A 24,233-nucleotide genomic window follows, 5' to 3' on the forward strand; every position below is an offset into this window, starting at 1 on the left:
CTCCTTTTAATTTTTGTATTTCGAGTTTAATTTTTGGTTGGGGGTTTATAATTTGGTCTTTTTCTAGCCTTTTAAGTTGTAAGCCCAATTCGTTAATCTTCTCTTTCTCAATTTTCTTCAAATAAGCCTCTAAAGATATAAAATTTCCCCTTATTACCGCTTTAGCTGCATCCCAAAGATTTTGATATGATGTCTCATCATTATCATTATCTTGGGTGAAATTGTTAATTGTTTCTATAATTTGCTCTTTCACCCAGTCATTCTTTAAGATGAGATTATTCAGTTTCCAATTACTTTTTGGTCTATTTACCCCTAACTTTTTACTGAATGTAGCTTTTATTGCATTGTGATCTGAGAAGAAGGCATTTATTATTTCTGCCTTCCTACATTTAATTTTGAGATCTTTATGTCCTAGTATATGGTCAATTTTTGTATAGGATCCATGAACTGCTGAGAAGAAAGTATATTCCTTCCTATTGCCATTCAGTTTTCTCCAAAGGTCTATCATACCTAGTTTTTCTAATGTTCTATTTACTTTTTTAATTTCTTTCTTGTTTGTTTTGTGGTTTGATTTGTCTAAATCTGAGAGTGCAAGGTTGAGATCTCCCACTATTATAGTTTTACTGTCTATTTCTTCTTGCAGTTCTCTTAACTTTTCCTTTAGAAAGTTAGATGCTATACCACTTGGTGCATATATGTTTAGTATTGATATGGCTTCATTATTTATGCTACCTTTCAGCAGGATATAGTTTCCTTCCTTATCTTTTTTAACAGAGATCTACTTCTGCTTTTGCTTGATCTGAGATAAGGATAGCTACCCCTGCTTTTTTGGCTTTACCTGAAGCATAATAGGCTCTGTTCCAACCTTTTACCTTTACTCTGTATGTATCTCCCTGCTTTAAGTGTGTTTCCTGTAGGCAACATATTGTAGGGTTCTGCTTTTTGATCCAATCTACTATCCGTCTCCGTTTGATGGGATCGTTCATCCCATTTACATTTACAGTTAAAATTACTAATTCTGTATTTCCTGCCATCGTATTATCCCCAGATTATGCTTTTTTCCCTTGACCCCCCTGATCCCCCTCCCCGATATTTAATTTACAGACCCCCCTTGTGACGCGCAACCCTCCCTCTTTTTTTTTTTTTTTTTTTTTTTTTTTTTAGGATCCTCCCCCCTCCCTCCAAGTCCCTTCACTTATTCCCCTTTTCCTTTTCCCTTTTCCTCTCCCCCCTTTTAATGAGGTGAGAGAAAATTCTCTGAAAAACAAATATGTTAATTATTTACTCTTGAGCCTCTTCTGATGAGAGTAAGATTCACACAATGATTCTCCCCCTCACTAAGTTCCCTCAGATATGGTGTATTTTCTATGTCTCTTCCTGGGATGTAGTTTCCTCTTTTTATCACTCCTTCCCCTTTTTCTGAACCGACCTCCTTCCCTTTACTACACCCCCCTTTTTTTCTTTTATATCAGTAAAATCAAATTATCCTTGAGTATTTTTTATATACCCACAACAGAGTTACAGTTCTCAAGGGTTCTGTGTACCTTTTTCTGTTTCTCTTCAGTCTTGTGGATGTAGATCAAATTTTTTGTTTAAGTCTGGTTTTTTTCTTAGAAACATATAGAATTCCTCTGTTTCATTGAATGACCATCTTCTTCCGTGGAAAAAGATGCTAAACTTAGCTGGGTAGTTCATTCTTGGTTGCAGTCCTTGATCTTTTGCCTTACGGAATATCAGGTTCCAGGCCCTTCTATCTTTTAATGTGGAGGCAGCCAGATCTTGGGTGACCCTTATTGTGGCACCTTGGTATTTAAATTGTTTTTTTCTAGCTGCTTGCAGGATTTTCTCCTTTGTGTGGTAATTCTGCAGCTTAGCCACAATATTCCGTGGTGTTCTTTTTTTAGGGTCTATTTCAGAAGGAGTTCGATGAATTCTTTCCACATCTACTTTCCCTTCTGTTTCTATTATCTCTGGACAGTTCTCTTTGATAATTTCCTGTAAAATAGAATCTAGGCCCTTTTTTTGGTCATAGTTTTCTGGAAGTCCAATAATCCGCAGATTATCTCTCCTAGATCTATTTTCCAGGTCTATAGATTTTCCCAGTAAGTATTTGACGTTGTTCTCCAGCTTCTCATTTTTTTTGTTTTGTTTGACTGATTCTTGGGTTCTCTGTGAATCATTCATTTCTATTTGTTCCATCCTGACTTTTAGGAGTTATTTTCTTCTTCACAGTTTTAGTTCTTTTTGTAAATGCCCAATTTCGTTTTTAAATGAATTATTTTGCTCTATTGAATTTTTTTCCATTTCCCTAATTTTTTTTTTTTGAGAATTATTTTCTTTTTCCAATTCAGAAATTCTATTTTCTTGAGACTTTTTTATCTTTTCCAATTCAGAAATCCTACTTTCTGTGTTTTTTTAACCTTTTCTAATTCACTAATTTTGTTTCCCTGCATCTCCTGTGAATTCTTTATTTTTTCCAACTCCAATTTCAGGACGTTGTTATTCTCTATCATAACTTCCCTTTCCTTGCCCCATTTTTCTTCGATCTCCCTCAATTTCTTAAGAGCTTCTTCTAGGAGAGAGTTATGTGATGGGGGGCAGGAATCGTTCCCCTTTAGGTTGTTATCTTCTGAATCTTTGCTGTTAACTTCCTCGGGGTTGGGTACCCGCTCTTTCTCTGTATAGAAGGAATCTATAGTTTTTCTATCTTTTTTGCTCATACTTAAAAAATGTTTTGGGGTCTGTCCCTGGGGTAGGAAATTATTTACTTCTTTACCAGCTTCCTCCCAGACCGGATGGATGCAGCGGCCCCTGCGCCCGCGCTAAGAGAGAGCTCTGGGAGAGAGTTCCCCACCCCCTCCCTGGAAGTGCCTCAGAGGTGATTAGCACTGCTGTGCTTTGAGGGCGTAGAATAGTGAAGACAGCAAGAAGCTCAGCCTATGTGTCAGGGTGGGGAGTGGGTGTCTGCAGCAGGTGACGTGAGAAGCCCCTGCGCTCAAACTGGAAGTGTCTGCCAGAAACCGCGGTCCCTAGTTCAAAGGTTCCGCTTCTCTGGGACTTCCTGGAGCTGAGTTCCACTCCCTCCAGCTAAGCTAGGCCGTGTGTGTTGCCTTGGGCCGTATCCACCCACTTGTCAGTCTCTTAACTATTCTCAGGAGGTAGCTGAGGCCACACCCCCTGGTGCCTGAGTCACCCCCAGGGTGGTGGTGGGGGGGGGGGAATCTAATCTGAGTTTTAAAATATTTTGGCTTTCTCTTCTGAACTGCTAAATAATTAGCAGAGAAGAGCTAACAGCCTGTGCCAGATTCCTTTACCTCAGTGGCTTCTCTGATCCCAGAGCCCCTCCCAGCGCAATGGGCGCAGTGTGCCCCTACCCCACCGTCTGTGCTGGTCTTTCTTATTCCTCCCCTGAGAACTGACCTTTCCTGTTGAAACTCCAGATTCTCTTCAGCTGGTAAGTCGTGCTTCCAGTCCTTGTGGTATCTGTCAGTCCTGAGCTAATTTTGAGACTTAATTTATCTAATTGGTTGTGAGGGAGTGAGGATGTTCACTGAGTAGTGTGTTTCTTCTCCGCCATCTTGGCTCCGCCTTATTCAGATTTTTCAATTGCTATGGGTAGCTATAAGCTAGACCATGAATGCTAATGAATTTTTAAGCTACAATTTACCAGAAAAAAAAAAAAAAACCAAAAAACTGTCAATATTGTAATGCTAGCTAAATTAAGTAGAAATTATTGTCACAAGCATCCTGCTATGGAATAGCTCATAAGAGTTGCATGTATGTCTGTGTGCATATCTGTCCAGTAAAAAAAAAAAAAATATATATATATATATATATATATATATATATATATATATATATATATATATATATATATACATATATATTCAAAGGACATTAGAATATGCTTCAATGAATATAATAAAAGACAAATTGTGACCTGGAACAAGAGTAAAAAACATTATGAAGTTCACATATGATTAGAAATTAAATTAAGAAATAAAGGAACAAGTAAAATATTGATAAAAAATATTGTGTGGGGCAAAAGGGAAGAAAAGAGGATGAATTGAAAAAGAAGCTCCTACTGTACTAGGTAGATGTTCTGTGAAGAATTCTTAGGAAAATATCAAAAAGAGTAGCGCAGAATGAAAAGACATGGAAGATTTATAGCCTGCATTGATTACTGGGGAGTATGCAGAATCCACATTTGTGAAATGATAGATAAATCAAAATATTGTGTTCAAAGTAAAAGCCTACAGGAGGAAAAACTAGCTTTGTGCAATGAGTATATCAATATGAATCAGTAAAACTTCTGTAGCTCAAGCTTTTTTGAGAAGAGTCACTCCTGTGCTTTGAGAAAAGACACATACACATAGGCAAAACTCCAGTAGCTGGAAACAATATCTATTATTAATTATATACAATTATTTTATAAAATCTACTTATAAAGCTCTCTACCAGGACAACATTGATGATAATAATACTCCAAATGAACTTACATGAACCTTAAATCGGCAGTCAATAAATAAGTTACTCAAAAATATGTGTAATCACAAGTGTCTCTAAGTTCTTTCCTTAATGCATATGATAATCCATCTATTACTGCCTATAAAGTGATGATTTTTGTGCATGTTTTACACTAGCATCCAATATATTGACATTATTATGATGATCATGGCAATTTTAGTGGTATAAATGGAATCCCTTATTCTTGTCACATAATTGGCCATATTTTCTATTACACAATTCTTTCATATGTTATAGTCTTCTTATAACTACCATGCAGACTTCAATTTACTTCTAAGTGATACACATTTTTTAAAAGTTTTTCAAAGCTAGTTGCATAATTTTTTCCACCTTTGATCAGTAGCACATGGCAAGGAGGAAAATGCTAAGAGTAATCTAAGATTCAGACTTAGCATGAAGTTTGATCAGCAAAATGATCAGAGGGTTAGAAACTCAAGATGAGGACAGAATTAGATTAGTTCAACAATGGTTCAAGATTGAGGAAAAAAGGCTAGTGCAGAGAGGATAGTCTAAGAAAGAACTGAGGGATAAAGGGATAAGAAATCACATTGCACTTGAGGAATACAGCATAGTAAGGGAAGGCAGAGGGAAAAGAAAAAAAAAAACACAGTAGATTATGGTCAGATAGGGAGATTTTGGAATTCTTAAGGATTAAGGTGGTACATTTGTGTGTGACAGTAAAATCAAGAGTATGGTCATTTTTGTGTGATTGAGGTAGGGGGGAGGTTAACACATATATATTGAAATGTAAACTATACTTTTCATCTACTTGATATTTTCTGTGTAAATGAACATGCCAAATTACTTTGAATAATTAGAAACCTCTTTGAAGAAGTTCTCCATTGTTTTAGGGCTCATTGTAATCAGAACAATGCCATATGTATATAGAAGAATCTAAAAGACATTTGCATCCACAGGGATTCTCTTTTTGACATGAACTCTATGATTTATTTCTTCCAACAAAGTAGCAAAAAACCTTTGGTAAGCATATATTTCCCTGTTTTACATCTCATCAGATTTATGATCAGAAAGTCATTGAATAAGTTTATTTCTAATGCTATGAATCACAAGGAATCTTCAATAATTTTGGTGAACTTATGAGATCCAGCCAGAAAACACACTATCCTATCAAATCAATTTTTTTTCATAATAAACAGTCAATAAACAAAATGAAAACTTATATTTTCTACCTGTTTCAGTTTATTTTCAATTGGTATGAAGTCCATTGCTGAGTATTGCTTGAATATTATGTTTTATTAAAACTCTACCTGAGAAGACCTTTGATTTATGCATAGCTTGATCTCATAAAAGTGTTTATTTGGATGAATAAATTAGCATATAGATCAGCCATTACTAATGTTCTTTTAGTCTTCTTTTGTCAATATTAAGATCCAATTTTTTCTTTTTCCATGAATTTGGAATCGACTTCAAACATCTTTTACATCATTTTTTTGTGATACTTCCAGACAGATCTTAATATATATTTGGTTCATTTTGGCTCTTTTTCTTATCTTTGTTCCCTTTGATGTCATTACTCTCTCTTCTATAAACTAATCTGAGATTGCAAAAGTGTGGTACTATAACTGTCCCTTGATGAAGAAAATAGTTTATAAAATTATTTCTGAAATTTTTTTTTTAATTTTTCTTGTTTGCATTTCTCTAATCTTTTTTCACTATTGAATGTCCTTGGGATGACTTTGTGTTTAGTTGATAATCTTGCCAACATTTCTTAAAACAGATTTTGTCTTCCATTTCTTCCCTTTGCTTTTTGACATTATAGTGCTCATACCTATCCATGATTGTTCTTTGTAATTCTAATCTGATATTGCCTTTGGCAGCTATCTCTGACAAGTAAGTCAGATGTTTGCTGACTAAGTCCTTTCCATGCTCTTTTGGTCTCCTTGATTTTGCACTTAATTTACAATGATTAAACTTCAGAATAGAATTATTATAGTCAGTGTTGATATCATTTATTTTGCTTTTTTAATTTTAATTTTTTAATTTTTAATTATTTGTTTAAAATTTCAAGGTTAAGTATGTCAATAGTAAGGCATATGTGTTTTTTCCTTATTCCTATTTAAAAAACAAAAAACAAAAAAACCTTGATGAGTTGATGTTCTGACTATATATAGATAGCTGACTCAAGGAAAACTCCCACATAAATAACAAGTCTATTCCTGCCTGCTAATTCCATTAAAAAAAATAATAATAAGAAGAAGAGTGGTTTATGATGAGAAAATTGAACAACAAAAAAAGCATAATTATTATTCAGGGCTAATTCTACTAAAAAGTAAACTATAGAGTAAACCATATAATTTTGTTTGACAGTATCAAGAGATCAGTCTCATATACAACATCTCCATTAACCAGACAAGGTTCTAGAAAATTCCTTTTATGAGTCACTTATTTGAAGCAAGGCATCTGGTATCCAGGGAAACCTAGCATCATAGGGGCAATATCTTAACCTCTTTCCCGGAGCAACTTAAGCTATTGTTTTCCCTAAATTATTTAAAGCATCCTAGAAACTTGATTAATTCAGGAAATTAAAGTCTCAGGCTGTTGCCATCATTTCTTGAAAACTTGAGGACCAAAAAAAAAAAATCCATGAGATGCCCCAGGCATCTTCTCTGATGTTTCAGGTGTGATAAACAATAGACAATTCAATCAATGGAATTTACACAGATAAATCTACTTTGAAGTATCCACAATGCATGTCTTTTTTCCCTCCTTTGACTGAATACATCTCCTTTATTTAAGCTATATGCTTATATATGCTAAATGACCTAAAAGCATCTTATTCTTTTTCAATATCAAACATAAACTATCAGGGGACTGATTGGCCTGAGTTAAGGTCAATCCACAGCTATTGGTATAATCTGTCAGGATTGAAATAGAATAATCTCATTGAAATGGGGAGTGGGCAGAAAAGACCTTCATACAACTTTCTTAGAGTGCTTTTAAATAGGAAGTGTAGCTATGGGGCACCATGAGATGTCCCCTTAAACCTTGGAAGATTAGAGAGTAAAATGTGGCCACTTATCAATACAAAATGGATATGAATATACTCTGTACCCTTAAGAACTTTATCTTGATTACAACTGTTGCAAAATATCTTTTGAGGCTATCAGCTGGACCTTCTGACGCTATTAGTTTAAACTGAGTTTCCTCCATGTTCTATTAGATTTTTTCAGAGCTCAAGTTATCATCAGAGCAGTGAGGAGGGATGGAATTTTAAGGAATTGAAAGACATTTTCCCCTCATGAGAAAAGGATAAATTTAGAAAAATAAGAGTAAGACTTTGGCCTTACTGAGTTGGATATCTTTGAATTGAAAATGGTAATAATTATCCAATTGTCTCAGGAGAAATTTAAAGAAGACCCTTCCCTAATTCAAGGGAGTCTGAAGAGGGAAAGAACTTTTGGATTTGAATGAATTATTGGTAATAATCAATGCAACTGAACAAGCACTCTTCAATCCTTTAAATTGCATATGTCAAAGAGGTGTAACCATCTAAGAGGAAGCATGAGCAACCTCAATAATGAAATTCTCAGACATTTTTTAACAACTATGTTGAAGGACCTACTTTAGTTTTTCTTTTCTTTAATTTTAATGATTTTATTGAGTATTTGAAAGGGCAGTCTGAACTCTTGCCATATGTACTTTTTTTTTTTTTTTTTTTTTATGATTCTTTGGAGCAAGCTAGTAGGGAAACACTTGAAAGGTCAATGTTTAATTCTCCTGAGGAGACATTTTTGGAATTGTGAAATAGTTAACTATACAAATCATATCCTAGTTAATGTGATAAGGATAAGGACAGACAAGATTGATGAATCATTTAAAAAACTTTCCACTCTCTCCACAGGTTTATTAAACTTCCAATAAGGGGTCCTTGCATTCCTCAACCTTGGCTAAAATTGTTACTGCTTATAAATGGCAAACAGAGTACATTACTGGCCTTGGTAGTCTCTAAATTTACTTTTGTTGATGATGATTTTTTTTTTTTTGGTTTGTTTGCTTTTCCAGATCATAGGTGGCTGATCTGAATTAAGCATTCCAGTTCTGGCAGATAACTTAGTGAATTTGAGACAGCAGGTCTCCTTTATCCTTTGGTTTTGGTCATCTTGCAGCAAGGAGATTTTGCTGCAAGGAGAGCATGATCACTTAGAATCCTAAGAGGTTCTAAAAGCTATCTCATGTGTCAATTCTTTACCTTATCAATATGGTAGACAGGCTAGAGACAGGACCTCTCTGGCCTTTAGTTACTGGCCCCAGTATGAGAAGGTAGAGCCAGGTCTCAACAATGGTTACACACCATCAATTCCCTTATTTTAGAGGATAAGAAGGAAGCAGCAGGGGAATTCCACAATACTCTGCATTGGGGTTGAGGAAGGAGAGGAAGAGGCAAAATCAGGTCTTGGCAGGGAATAGTACATAATATTCACTCCAAAGTAGGGAAGCAATGTTCACCCCCTTAACATCATGGTGGTATGTGTGGTACAATTGAATCTGAGCAAAGTGGGATATATGAAGCTCCATAAATAGGAGTCCAATAACTTCCAGACAATATTCCAGCATAAGGCAGCAGAATTCCAGTGGACAACTGTCATGTTCTAGAATAGAGAGGTAGGAGTCGATACTGGAAGAATGGGAAACAGACAAAGATAATGTATTCACCAATAATAACCTGTGAGCAGTGGGCCCAGACCCACATTTGAATGGCAGGAGTCATGAGTCTCACCAGAAGTAGATGAGGGTTCCTTAATGGAAGCTGACAACAGAGCTGGACCTAGCCCATTCCCAAAATAGGGAATACATCCCAAAGGAAGCAATAACTTTGTGGCAGAAAAGTGTGTACTGACAAGTTTGGTGGCAAAAGCCAGATCAACTATAAGCATATTGTTTCCTATAATGTAGAACTGAATAGACATTCCATATCATTGGTAGTACAATGCCAAGTGACCAATGTAATCTTCTAAGAAAGATTTGAACAACAAAATTTTGAATTATTATCAGGAGGTAGCTTATTTTTCAGCAACAGGAACATGAAAATATCTATCCAGTCCCTACAGAAGAAGAGAAAGAAGTTTTTTAGAGTTCTCTTAATATAATAAGTATTTTGTATCTCTCCTGTCATAGGGCTCCTGGAAATCATTTCTTCCTGACCTGTGATAAGGCTCAATGACCATGCAAAATGTCTCATCACCTTTGCTATTTCTGGTGTTGAGAAAACCACTGGGAAAATAATAATATGATATCACCCACCACATGGACATCATCATTTAAACCTAGGACTCATCTGTTCCTAGGACTCTTCTATATTTAGTCACTCATTTGAGGAGCCATTACATTATTAGATTTGGTTTTGCTATGGTTGTTTCAATTTTTTTTCTCTTTTCTTTAATGTTACCTCTATGAATCTTCTTGAATACCAGAGGTCAGAGTTGACCAGTATCATTCCTAAAGCAATTTAAATGGTAAAATTTCCTCTTGAAGGGTAGTTTCAAACTAGAACAGAAACATCTCTTTCCATTCATATTGATTAGAAAACTACAAAGTAATATTTTCTCTATTATGCTGTTTTTAAAAATTTATTTTGTTAAACATTTCCCAGTTACATTTTAATGTAGCTCAGGCCACATTTGGGAGTTTTAGAGTTATGAGTTTTAAACCTTTATTTAGAACATCTTATGGACCATTCCACCAAGATGTGAAACATAGTGTGAAATAATAAGATTTATCCTTCCTTCATGAAAATTAGGTTAATATTAATTAAAAGGTTGTGAAACAAAACCTGAAACTTGATTAGCTTAAAGAATATAAGATTCAGGCTACTGATGTCACTTCCTGATCTTATGAGTACAAAAAATCAAGAAGGAACTACATATGTTCTCTTTATTGTTTGGCTGATAGAAAATAATGAGCACCCAAGGCAAGGAAATTTATAAGAAATATGTGTCCTCAGCGTATATCATTCATAAACACATTCTTCTGCTACAGGTAATTCTTTTGCTAACTTTCAAATGACCTTTAAATGTCTTGTTCCTTTTGAATATCAAACATAAATGACCAAGGAACTGGCCTGAGTAAAGATCAGACCAGAATACTTGGTTAAAATGAAACTCTTTATCACATAAAAATCAGATAACTTGACACAGGAATATTTAGTGAAAGAAGCAGGAAGAATTCAAGTCATACTAAGATATGAAGTTACTTTATATTGTGTACTATACAGTCCTGAAATATGACTAAAGGAATAAGTATTACAAATTTTTAATTATTAAACTATTGGATGTCACCTGATTTTTGATAGTTCTGAAATCTGCAAAGGTGGACAGTTAAGAGAGTAGAATGGAATTCCATGGAATTTCATTTCATGGAATGAAAGCTGATTGCATTTTAAAATTTGATGTACTATTTCAAGAATTATTTAGAATTACATTTCACAAAACTACATTTTTCATTAGGAAATTTAGATTAGATGGTTTATAGATTTATTGAAATTACAACTTAATTCAAGTTCAGCACTCAACACATTTCAACTTTTGATTCCTTGAGTTTTAAAAAGTGTGGATTTTAAATGAATAGTACATTGCTCATTTCTGTCTCTATTATTTAAAAAAAGAAAAGTAAGTTATCCTTGATCTTTAAAAAATATTGCTCATTTCTGTCTCTATTATTTGAAAAAAGAAAAGAAAAGTAACATCCTTCATCTTTAAAAATATTTTGCTTATTATGGATAAGCGCCTCATTTTTTTTTTTTAAGATAATGGCAATGAATTCCATTCACTGGTCAGAAGTAACATTCTCTGGTCAAAATAATCTGATTCTCTGATTTAATTACCAAATATTGTACATGTGAAACCTAGGTCAAAAGTGTTTGTCTATTGGGTAATAAACCTGCCCAATCATACATAACTTAATTAGTCAGTTTCTTATTATGGAATTTACTTTCTCCAGTGATTCTAAAAGCAACATTTCAAAAGCTCGTTGTGATTTTATTCAGAAATATCCTTCCTAGAGAGGAAACAGAAGTTTATCCTCTTAAGTATAGTTACTTTCTGTATTTATATAGATATATTCAGTGAATTATTTTCAACCCTTTATGTCATCTATGAATATAAATACATTAAATCATATGGTGCCCATGATAATTTCTGCATTTAAACATAATTATTATGACTTCAAAATCATTGGGAGTGTTTTGTACATTCTTATACTTTTCAGTTAATCTGTCAAAAATACATGCCAATAAACTGTTTAGAAATGACACTACCTTCATAGAGCCTGTTAGACTGACATTGCACGAAAGCAATTTCATTAACATGTTTATAATTGGGCTATGATTGATACTGCTATTGAAGAAGTCAAATACATCACAATAAGCTGTACATCAATGACATACTTTCTATGAAATTAACATTTTCAAATGATGGTCTCAGGAAACCTATTAATAATTAAAATGAATCTGCTTTGATTTATTCCTTTTTCAGACATACTTTTGCAAGTTTCTCACAGCATTAACATGCCATAAGTAGATATTACATAGTAGTTGTCATTAAAATTTAATGCAATATTCATATTTTTAAATTTGAACTTTTAACTTTCAGTCATATATAAAGGAGAAATATTGAAATAAGGAGAGTCAAAGTTTTAAATTCTTTTCTTTGTACTATTGTTCATATTTTGTCTTTTTTAAGTCCAGAAATTTTACCATTTTGTGTAAAAGGCTATTACAATATTTACTGAGCAAATAGCAGGGTTGTGACCTTCAAATCACATTATAAATATAAATTTAAAATTTAAATAATCAATAACTTTTTAGTGACCTCTATTCTACTATCTTTATTATTTGGATGTCATTCAAAATATGCAAAATCCTTGTAACACCCCCATTTATGAAAAGTAAGAGTATTTTAAGAACTGGGGGCCTAAAAGAACACACTTACTCAATAAATTGACCAAAACTGAACATCAATGCCAGACTCTGTCATTGACTTAAGAAATTATCTGAAAGTCAAAAGTGAAAACATAAAATCAATGTATTTCTTTTGTTCTCCTCTGTTCTACCCATATACACATCTATCCAGAAGCATTTAACATTTAGAAGGATGAAAGCTAAAAGGGACTGAGAGGGACTACTTCATTTTTCTCTTTGTATTCTCAATGGCAAGAAAATTACAGTGCTTGGCAATACATATTTGTTGAATTTTTTAACTGAACTGGATATTAAATGATCAATATTTATTAAATCTTTAATGTGTGCTGGGAGTATTTATTTTAAGTCCTGACTTAAGTTTTAGTCTTGTGCACATAAAAAAGTTATCTCTATTCTTTTCTCCCTTCAATGTGAATATAATTAATCATGAAATTCAGAACCAGGGAGGATAATAATTAGAATAGTTGGAATTCTGCCTTTTAGGCCCTTTTTAGCCTGAATCTATGGTTCCATGATATATTCTCAAAGATCTTATTAAGAAAATGCCAGAGGATTACAATAAGAAATCTTCAATTATAAAATGATAATTATTTTGAGTATTTTATTAATACAAAGATTCTTTCATTGATTAAGTCACAAATTGGCTAATCCAATTATTATTTATTAAATTCATATTATGATCAAGAAAACTGGGTAGGCCTTTTTGGAGACACAAAAGCAAGATGATAAATAAAAGCCACGTAATCTGGCACAAAATATTTAAAGTATATTTATTACCTGCTGTTATGTCACTTTGTTGTTTTCCTAATTTGAAGAGATTCAGCTTAATTTTTCCATCACGAAGATAGAGGAGGAGACTTCCAGAATACTGATGAAAGTTACTGGATAGCAGAAGTCCCATTTTGTTCCAAGTGCGAAATTGAAAACTCACAGATAATTCATCCTGTCCAGAGGAACCATGTAGTGCTAGGTAGCTGCCAGAGCCCAAAAAAGTGACTGGAACCATTTGTGGTTGCGAACAAGAAAATGACACATTTCCCTAAGAACAAAATAAAGGGATATAGTAGTCAGATTCCACAATGGCATTTTTTGTCCTAGGGATACATTTTTAATATCAATATTTAATTGAGGTTTTTTAAAATGTCATCATTTCTCAATGGATTTCTTTCTCCTCAACTTGCTATCCCTCCCTGAATGCTGACAAAAATAAAATATATAGCTAAGTAACCAAATTGACTCATTGGCCTTATCTGACAACATATTACTAGCTTTGCAAATATTTGGAGTTCTTTCTTGTTGGTACTAATATCTATATGGTTCCTGACATGAATCTTAAGGAACTCTATTAAATTACAGTGACATACTTAACTATCCTTACCATTCTAACCTGTCCTAATTATTCTAAAAAGTTCTTTTTCCATTTTCCATTTTCCATATGAAGTCCTGATTTTCTTATTTCCAACTTTTAGTTAAGACTATTACATTCTATTTCCCAAGTTAAGTAAATGACAGTATTTATATGCATAGCAACAGCTATATCCCATATACATACATGCACATTTATATAAATATACAATCCTATACATATATGTATATAGTAATATAAAATATCTACAAAATAGATATTGAGCTTATAAAAATATAAAACTATGTGTATATATATATTATATGTACATGCATATGTATACACATACTATATGAAGGTGCTTGTATCTATATTATATGCATATATTAGTATACATATGTGCATTTGCATAATAGATATTTAGCTCAAGATTTATTTAAAATATGCGTTTTGATCCATGACAGAGTACCTTTTACATCTTCATTAAATGGCTTTCTAAAATTTAATGTGTAAATCTTATCTTGTCAAACCAATTTTAATTGCACCAGGATAATTCTTTATTAAGAAGAAAACATGATCATGTTTCCTATTCTTAAACAAACAAAAGCCCTCATTTGATGCTATCAAAAGATTATCAATAGTACAAATTATATTGAAATGAAGATTTACTTTTTTCCACCAATTCATGTTTACTGTCTTCTTGAAATCTATCCACAGATACCCCTAATATTCCTATTCTCTTTCTATGTCTCTGTGTCTGTCCTTCTCTGTACCTCCCCCACCCTATATCTCTCAGTCTGGCTTCCTTCAAGACTTAGTTCACCTTCAATAGGAGGTTTTTGTAAGATTGTCTCCCTTTTCATCTTTCCTATCCTCGTTGCTAGTGCTGTTATTCCTTTTATTTTTAAATTTATCCCCATTATATGTAAAAACATTTCTTAACATTTGTTTATTTTTTTTTAAGTTTTGAGTTGCAAATTATATCCTTTGCTCCATTCTCTTATCCCTTCTTAAGAAAATATATCACTATCAGTTCTGTATAGAGTCCTTATTTACAAGTTGTCTTCCCCATTAGAACATGATGTCCTTAAGGGATTATTTTTGCCTTTCTTTGTATCTTCAGAGTTTAGCTCACTGTCTTGTACTTACTAACATTCTAGACAAATATTTATTGATTGACTTTTTCTCCTCCTAAATTAAAAATTGGAGAAGCCTTTGGAATGTGAATAATATGCAATTTAACATATTTTACAAACTTATAAATTGTTTTATAATTTTTTCTACATAGGTTCCCAAAAGAGCTATCATATAAATTTCCTTTTTTTCCCCTTCTCTCCCAGTTCCCCAACTCTAGATGAAGCTACCATTAGACACAAATAGTTATGTATGTATAAACTTTTTCTGTATATGCTTCTATTCATCAGTTCTTTTACTGAATGAAGATAGCATTTTTTCTTTATATGTTCCTTATAGTTAATTTGGATATTTATAATAATAATAATGCTCTAAATCATTATTGATTTGAGAAATGCAAATTAAAATAATCTTGAGATACAATTTTATATCTACCAAATTGGCTAACATGATTTTGTGAAAGCAACAAATATTGGAGAGGATATAAGAACATTGGAATATCAATTCATTGCTGGTGAAGTTGTTAATTAATCTGTGTCGTAAAAAAGTTTGGAATTACCATTCAAAATAATTGTCGATAGTATAAAATATTTAGGATCTATCTATCAAGGGAAAGGCAGGAACTACATAACACAACTACAAAACACTTTCCACACAAATAAAGCCAGATCTACTCAGTTGAAACAATATCAAGTGCACATGGGTAGGCCAACCTGTTATGTTAAAAATGACAATTCTACCTAAATTAATCTACTTATATAGTGCCATACCAATTAAATTCCCAAGAAATTATTTTATAGACCTAGAAAAAATAAAAACAAAAGTCATCTGAAAGAACAAAAAATCACAAATGTCAAGGGAATAAATGAAAACAAATGTAAATGAAGGTGCCCTACCTATGCCAGACCTAAGACCATATAATAAAGCAGTGGTCAACAAAACCATTTGGTACTGGGTAAGAAATGGAGTAGTCATTCAGTGGAATAGGTTAGGATCACAGGACAAAATAGTCAATAACTATGGCAATCTAGTATTTGACAAACCCAAAGACTCCAGCTATTGGGATAAGAACTCACTATTTGACAAAAACTGATGGGAAAATTGGAAACTAGTATGGAAGAAACAAGGCATTGACTCACACTTAACACCAAATTCTAAGATAAGGTAAAAATGGATTCATGATTTAGATATAAAGAGTGCTATTATAAGCAAATTAGAAGAACATAGGATAGTTTACCTCTCAGATTTTTAGAGAAGGAAAGAATTTGTGTCTAAAGAACTAAAACTCATTACTGAATACCAAATAAATAATTTTGATTATATTAAGTTAAAAAGTTTTTGTGCAAACAAAATGAATGCAGACAATGTTAGAAGGGAAGCAATAAATTGGGAAAATATTTTTACATTTATGGGTTCTTGATAAAGGCCTCATTTCTAAAATATATAGAGAATTGACTCAAATTTATAAGAATTCAAGCCATTCTCTAATTGACCAATGGTCAAAGGATATGACCATACAGTTTTCAGATGAAGAAATTAAAACTATTTATAATCATATGAAAAGGTACTCAAGTCACTATTGATCAGAGAAATGCAAATTAAGACAACTCTGAGATACCACTACACATCTCCAGATTGGCTAAGATAACAGGAAAAGATCAAGGGATGTTGGAGGGGATGTGGGAAAATTGGGATACTGATACATTATCAGTGGAACTGTGGATCCATCTATTCTGGAGAACAATTGGGAATTATGTTCAAAAAGTTGTCTAACTATGCATACCTTTTGATCCAGAAGTGTTTCTTTTGGGCCTATATCCCAAAGAAATCTTAAATGAGGGAAAAAGACCCACATGTGCAAAAATGTTTGTGGCAGCCCTTTTTGTAATGGCAAGAAACTGGAAACTGAGTTGTTGCCTATCAATTGGAAAATGGCTGAATAAGTTATGGTATATGAATGTTAAGAAACCATCAGGAGTATGACTTCAGAGAGGTATGGAGAGACTTACATGAACTTATGCTAAGTGTAATGAGCAGAACCAGGAGATCATTATACACTTCCACAACAATACTATAGGATGATCAATTCTGATAGATATGACTCTTTCCAACAATGAAATGACTGATGCCATTTCCAATGATCCTGTGATGAAGAGAGCCATCTACATCCAGAGAAAGGACTGTGGGAACTGAGTGTAGATCATACTATAGCATTTTCACTCTTTTTGTTGTTGTTCACTTGACTTTTGCTTTCTTACTCATTTTCTTTCCTTTTTGATTTGATTATTTTTTGTGTGCAGCAAGAAAATTGTATAAATATGTTTATACATATTGGATTTAACATATATTTTAACATGTATAACACATATTGGATGGCTTGCCATATAGGGAAGGGGGTGGGGGAAGGAGGAAAAAATCTGAAACGCAAGGGTATTCAAGAATCAATGCTGAAAAATTATCTGTGCATATGTTTTGAAAATAAAAACCTTTAAATATATATAAAGAAATTTGGAATTATTTCCAAAGAATTATTAAACTGCCTATAGTATTTGAACCAGAAATAGCACTACAACATAAGGTTGGAGGAGAGGCACTGGAAAATAAAAAGTGAAATTCAGGGGGATCCTCAAAATGTTGGGTTTCAGAACAGTGTCACAAAATATTTGAAAAGAATTTCTAAACTCCAAATCAAGGGATAAAGTGTATTATCATTGTAATGCCAATTTAATCAGGCTAAATTTCTAAAGAGGAAGAGAGGGGTCAAAGAGTGAGGAAATAGGGGTCAAGCCAATATTTTTATAGGAAAAAGTAAGAGAAACCAAGTGTTTCATGTTACTAATGCTAATTTTATGACTTATAGGTAGAGCTGAGGAGTGATTAGGTTCTTACTTTGTGTATAGGTACCCTATCCACAGGTTGCTGGTCAAAGCTCATGGGGTTGGGAAATGAGGGAGGTGATGCTGGAACCTTCCACAAGTGTAATTTTAGGCCTGAAATGTCACTAGGTCGAAAATTACAATTTTGTAATGAACTTACATTAACTTTAGGCACTTCATTATTGATGTTTATCAGCCCCTAATATCTCATTCTCACTGGCTAGGAGGCTGTTATCTGATAGCCAAAAATCTTTTGGATTCAGCATCCTGACAGTATAAGGTACACTAAGGCAATATGGCCTAAAGAAAAAAAAAAGTTAAAAAAAAAATTCCCAGGTTACTTTTTTCCTTCTAATCTTGTCTGCATTGGTTTTGTTTGTATCAAAACTTTTTTTTTTTTTCCTCGAGGAGGCTCCACCTTAGAGTTCTTCCTTCTTACATTTCTCCCTCCTTTCATTTTTTAAAATATTTTTAAAATTAATTTTATAATTATAATTTTTTGACAGTACATATACATGGGTAATTTTTTACAACATTGCACTCACATCTATTCTGAATTTTCCCTCCTTCCCTCCACCCACTCCCTTAGATGGCAGGCAATCCCATATATGTTAAATATGTTATAGTATATCCTAGATACAATATATGTGTGCAGAACTGAATTTCTTGTTGCACAGGAAGAATTGGATTCAGAAGGTAAAAATAACCTGGGAAGAAAAACAAAAATGCAAATAGTTTACACTCATCTCCCAGTGTTCCTTCTCTGGGTGTAGCAGATTCCGTCCATCAATTATAACTGAATTAGATCCTCTCTTTGTTGAAGATATCCATTTCCATCAAAATACATCATCATACAGTATCGTTGTTGAAATTGTACCAAAATTTTTAATTTAATATAATCAAAATTATCCATGCTGTGTTACATAATCTACTCTAGTTGTTCTTTGGCCACAAATTCCTTTCTTCTCCACAGATCTGAGAGGTACAGTATCCTCTTTTCTAATTTGCTTATAGTATCACTCTGTCTAAATCATGAACCCATTTCAACCTCATCTTGATATAAGGTATTAGTTAGGTGTGGGACAATGCCTAGTGTCTGCATACTAATTTACAATCTTCCCAGCAATTTTTATCAAGTACTAAGTTTTTATTCCAGAAGCTGGGGTCTTTGGGTTTATCAAATATTAAATTGATAGTCATTGACTATTGTGTCTTGTGAACCTAACCTATTTCACTTCACTGATTAAGTACTGAATTTCTTAGCCAGTACCAAATGGTTTTGATGATTGCCATTTTACAATATTGTTTTCAGTCTGGCACCTGCCTGTGTTTATATTTTCTAGCTTTCTTCCTTTCTAGTCATGTGACTATGGATATCATATTTTCTTTGTGAGGTTCAGTCTCCTCATCAGTAAAATGGAAATAATATTTTTGTTACCTCATGGGATAATTTTTGGCAATTTTAAAGCACTATGTAAATGTATATTATTTTAAACAAAGCTTCATTCATTTATATTTAAAACCAAAAGACAATATTAAATTTTAAAGGTTTTGTAAAAACAAAACTAATGCAGACAAGATTAGAAGAAAAACAGAAAATTGGTATTTCTTTTTATATTCAAGAATTCTGACAAAGGCTTCATTTCTAAAATTTACAAAAATACAAACTATTCCTCAATTGATAGTCAAAGGATATGAATAGACAATTTCCAGATGAAGAAATCGAAACCATTTCTAATCATATGAAAAAATGCTCAAAATCATTATTGATCAGAGAAATAGAAATTAAGACAATTCTGAGATACCACTACATACCTCTTAGATTGGCTAAAATGACAGAAAATGATAATGATAAATCTTAGAGAGGATGTGGGAAAACTGGGACACTATTACACTGTTGGTGGAGTTGTGAACTGATCCACTTTGGAAATCAATATAAAACTATTCCTAAAGGGCTGTCAAACTGTGCATCCTCTTTAACCCAGCTGTGTCTTTACTGAGTCTGTATCTGAGAAAGATTAAAAAAGTGAAAAGCATCCACATGTGCAAAAAGTTTTGTAGCAGCACTTTTTGTAATGTACTGAGTAGATGCCAATCAGTTGGGGAGTGGTTGAATAAGTTATGATAAATTAATATAATGGCATATTATTTTTCTATAAGAATAAAACAGCAGAATAATTTCAGAAAAACCTAGAGAGATTTACATGAATTGATACTCAGTGAAGTGAGTAGAATGAAGAGAACATTGTACACAGCAACAAAAAGATTATATCATGATCAGTTTTGATAGACTTGGTTCTTTTCAACAATGAAATTATTCATGACAATTCCAATAGACTTGTGATTGAGAGAACCATCTACATACTGAGTGAGAGTTACAGGGACTGAATATGGATCACAACATAGTACTTTCACCTTTTTTTTGCTATTGTTGTTTGCTTACTTGTTCTTTTTTTCCCTAATTTTCTTTTCTCTTTTTTGATTCTTGTGCAACAAGACAAATGTGGAAATATATGTGTTTAACCTAAATTGGATTACTTGCTATCTAGAGAAGGGGGGAAGAGAAGATAGAGGGAGAAAATTTTAGGACACAAGGTTTTGCAAAACTGAATATTGAAAACCATTTTGGCATGTATTTTGAAAAATAAACAGCAATTATTAAAAGAGAGAGAGAGGTGGGGGGAGAGGAAGAGGGAGAGGGAGAGAGACAAAGTGTAACAACATTTCCAATATGGGAATCTAAATGTTTGAGCATAAAGAAGAATCAAGTAGTCTCTAAGCCAAGAGAATAACATATGGAGTGAGGGTGGTTTTAGGCAGTGACATATAGGAAGAGCATATTGTTGCTTTTGTTCAGTTGTTTAATTATATCTGATTCTTTGTGACACCATTTGGGATTTTCTTGGCTAAGATATTGGAGTGGTTTGCCATTTCATTCTCCAACTTATTTTACAGATGGTGAAACTGAGGCAAACAGGGTTAAATGACTTGCCCAGGGTCCACAGATAGTAAGAATCTGAGGCTGGATTTGAAACTTAGAAAAATAAGTCATCTTGACTTGCTCAGAATTCTATCTACTAAGCAATCTGGCTGCCCTAGGAAGGACATATAAGGGTAAATGAAAAAGCAGAAGTTACAAAAATAAGAGTGCAAAGGTACAATAGCTAAATACAAATCAAGGAAATATGCTTGTAGTCCTAATGAGTTTGTGCTCCTGTTTATATCTTTTTTTTTAATCTCATAATCATGGCTAGAACAAACTATATGGATGAAGGACCTTTCAGAACTGAGAAAACAAAATACCTCCAATAATGATCTTTTTAATATATCATTGGGTTTGTCAAATACCACATAGTCAGCACAAAGGTAGGTTTGAAAATTGTCTTTTTTTCTAAATGTGAGCAATCAGGGTTTACTGATCAACTATAACACTAGTTTATCTGAATCTTTCATACTAAATGCATCAGAACCTAGAACTTTCCCTATTTATTTCCATAAGGTCTGCCCCCTTCTTAGTTCTGGGTGTAGACCTGTTCCTAACCTACTACAGAGGAAAGATCTCTACCTGAGATTTTGACAAGACTCCCTTTTCCCCTCCAATGAAAGTAAATTGGCATAATTATAAAGAGAAATCAGTTATTATTCTTTATTTTCAATAGTATTTTACTTTTGTAAATACATGCAAAGATAGTTTTCAACATTCACATTTGCAAAACCTTGTTTCCAAATTTTTCTCCCTCCTTTCTCCCTTCTCTCTCTCAAAGCCAGCAAGCAGTCCAATATAGGGGTAAACATGTGCAATTCTTTTAAACATATTTCCATATCTGTACTGGGCAATCATTATTCTAACAGTTGGGGATGCAAAAAAAGTACTATGTACAAGCAAGACATATCCACGATAAATTGAGAAGGGAGTGATTAGAGAAGGCATTAAAATTTAAAACGACTAGGAGATATGTAATACAAAAGTGAAGACAAGCTAAAACTTGAACAAAGCCACAGAAGCAAGAAGGGAGATCATTTCAGGGATGGGAGAGAGGCATGAACACAAGTCAACATAAGGTAATACAGTAGAGGAAAAATAAGGAGGCCAGTGTCACTAGATAGCAAAATTTGTGCAATGTAGTAAGATCTCAGAAGATTTGAGAAGTTCAAAAGTTTTAAAGGTCTTTAAAAGCCAGAGAATTTTAGATTTGAGCTTGGAAACAATAGAAAGGCATTGAAAGTGATGAGACTCATCAGTATGTAAGCTTTGTAATGAACCATACTGGTAGAAGAATTTGATAAAAGTATAATTAAACAAATAAGTAACTTTCTTATAACTGTTCTACTCAACTGTCATAAGCCATGACTGTACCACAGAATGGGAAAAAGTCATTTAAATTATTTGAAACATAAAATTCACATATACACATTTGTATTAATTCAACAAATGTAATATCCAGGCTAGCTCTCTGGAGAGCCTCAGGATCAGTCAAAATTAGGATCAAAGTCCTTGGTCTTTAGAAGTGAAGGAGGCAGGCAAGCTGCTACATGGCTCTTCAAAGATGGATCCTGAACTCTGGAGTCTAGAGCCTGAAGTCTTCTCTGCTCTGACTCTCTCCCCCCGCTGTCCAATCCTTCCCTATATCACCAAAGGTTATAGAATTTTCATTTCACATTGAGTATATACTTAGCCTTAAGTACTCTGCTGTCTTAGATTCAAGTACACCTTTTCAGAGTTCCAGCCCTCTGCTACTTTTGCCAGCCCTCTACAAACAAACATTTATTAAGCAACTACAACATGAAAGAACATGAAAGACAGTGTATTACATATTACAGGTACAAAGACAGGAAATGAGTTTCTACTTTTTTATAAATTCATATTCTAATGGGAGGAGTAAGAACATACAGTAAAAGTCCTGTATGTGTGTGTGTGAAGATAATGGTATAGTATCATCTGCCTCAAGGCAAAGGGACAAAGAATTCCTACAACAAAACATTATGTATATGACTTTTCCTTTTAGTTTCTGATGTTTTTGTTCATTGTTTTTCTTTATCACTAGGAGTTCACACTGGAGACAAGGAGAGAAGGGAGTTAAAATAACTGTGCAATGCAAACAGAAGAAAATATCAATAAATCATTTTTGTTAAAAGAGAGAGGAAAGGAACTGTCTTCAAGAAAGGTTTTATAAAGGAGGTGATGATCCTTAAAGAGGTGAAGATTCAAAGTGGAAGAGGTGAGAATGTAGTAGATGTCAAGCATAAGGAGGAAAAAAAAAACCACTGATACAAATAAATAAAAACTGAACATGGAACATCATGTTGAGGGAGCAGCAAATAGAGCAGTTTGACTAGAATGGACTATGTATTTGTATGTATAATGCAGAATAACTTCAATTTTGCTTTGGCAGTCTGAATAAATATAACTTATTTTCATAATGAAATGAATCCAGACATGTATTTTCTAGAAGAATACAAATTAGAATTAGAATTTCTTTTGGAATGGTTAAAAAGTAATGTATTTCATAATAGTGTTGAATATTAAAGTAATTTTTAAAATTTTAAACTAAATCTCTGCTTTTCATGACTCTAATAACTGAAACTTCACAGTAACAGATTGTGAAAAAGCTTTAAATTTTAGAGCAAGAAGAGATCTTAGAAATAATTTAATCCAAGCCATTTAATTTCTGGGTAAAGAAAGTGAGGTCTAAGAAGGCCATATGATTTGCTAAAACTCAAATAGAAATCAGTCTTCTGAATCTGAGCTGGCCATTCTCAACATTATACTTCTGCATTCCTCTTCCAGAAATTAATATTAAAATACTATATTTTATACTGCAAATATTATTACTTTGAGAAAATTTATAATCATAACACTTTAATAATTCCTAATTGATATTAATTTATTGGCAACTATGATATCAAATTGATAGTTTTTTTTTTTTTTTAAATTTCATCAATGAGTGATACTTGTTTCCTATTTGGAAAACTGGGATTATTCTCTATGTGAGTGATTAAAGCCTAAATAAAGAATTACAAAAATTATAAACGGAGAAAAATTGGCCTATTGGGAACAAAGAAATCCCAGAAATATGCAACCTATGACATAAAAGAAAATTTAAATATCTTTTTGGTTCCTTTTTATGTGGAAATGAGGAACTAGTCTCATAAATTACTGTAACCTGTCTGGGGTTAATTTCTGCTCCCACCCCCCAACTCAAGTTGTTACCATGGAAACTTAGTCAGCTAGGTCAGTACTATAAGACCAGAATGACAGTACACAGACTTTCTCAGATTCCAAGACCAAGACTTAAGACTTATTTGAGTCTCTTTTTATCCCCTCAAATCCATAGAGGAAAGCAAAGAAAATTCCTGGTAGAATATGACACTTATATCATGTATTTTATTTATCACAAAATCTTAGAGCTAGAAA

At 33.1% G+C, this 24,233-nt stretch overlaps 1 protein-coding gene across 3 annotated transcripts in view; it reads right to left on the reverse strand.

Annotated features, from left to right (window-relative positions):
• Positions 1-24,233, reverse strand: part of CNTNAP4 (contactin associated protein family member 4) — a 641,498-nt gene that overhangs the window by 189,514 nt on the left and 427,751 nt on the right. For all 3 annotated transcript variants that reach the window (XM_074281700.1, XM_074281701.1, XM_074281702.1), the window contains one exon: positions 13,241-13,502. In XM_074281700.1, coding sequence (XP_074137801.1) covers positions 13,241-13,502 — 262 coding nt within the window. The remainder of the gene's footprint in view (positions 1-13,240; positions 13,503-24,233) is intronic.

The sequence above is a fragment of the Sminthopsis crassicaudata genome, chromosome 1 (assembly GCF_048593235.1).
Source record: "Sminthopsis crassicaudata isolate SCR6 chromosome 1, ASM4859323v1, whole genome shotgun sequence".
NCBI lineage: Eukaryota > Metazoa > Chordata > Mammalia > Dasyuromorphia > Dasyuridae > Sminthopsis > Sminthopsis crassicaudata.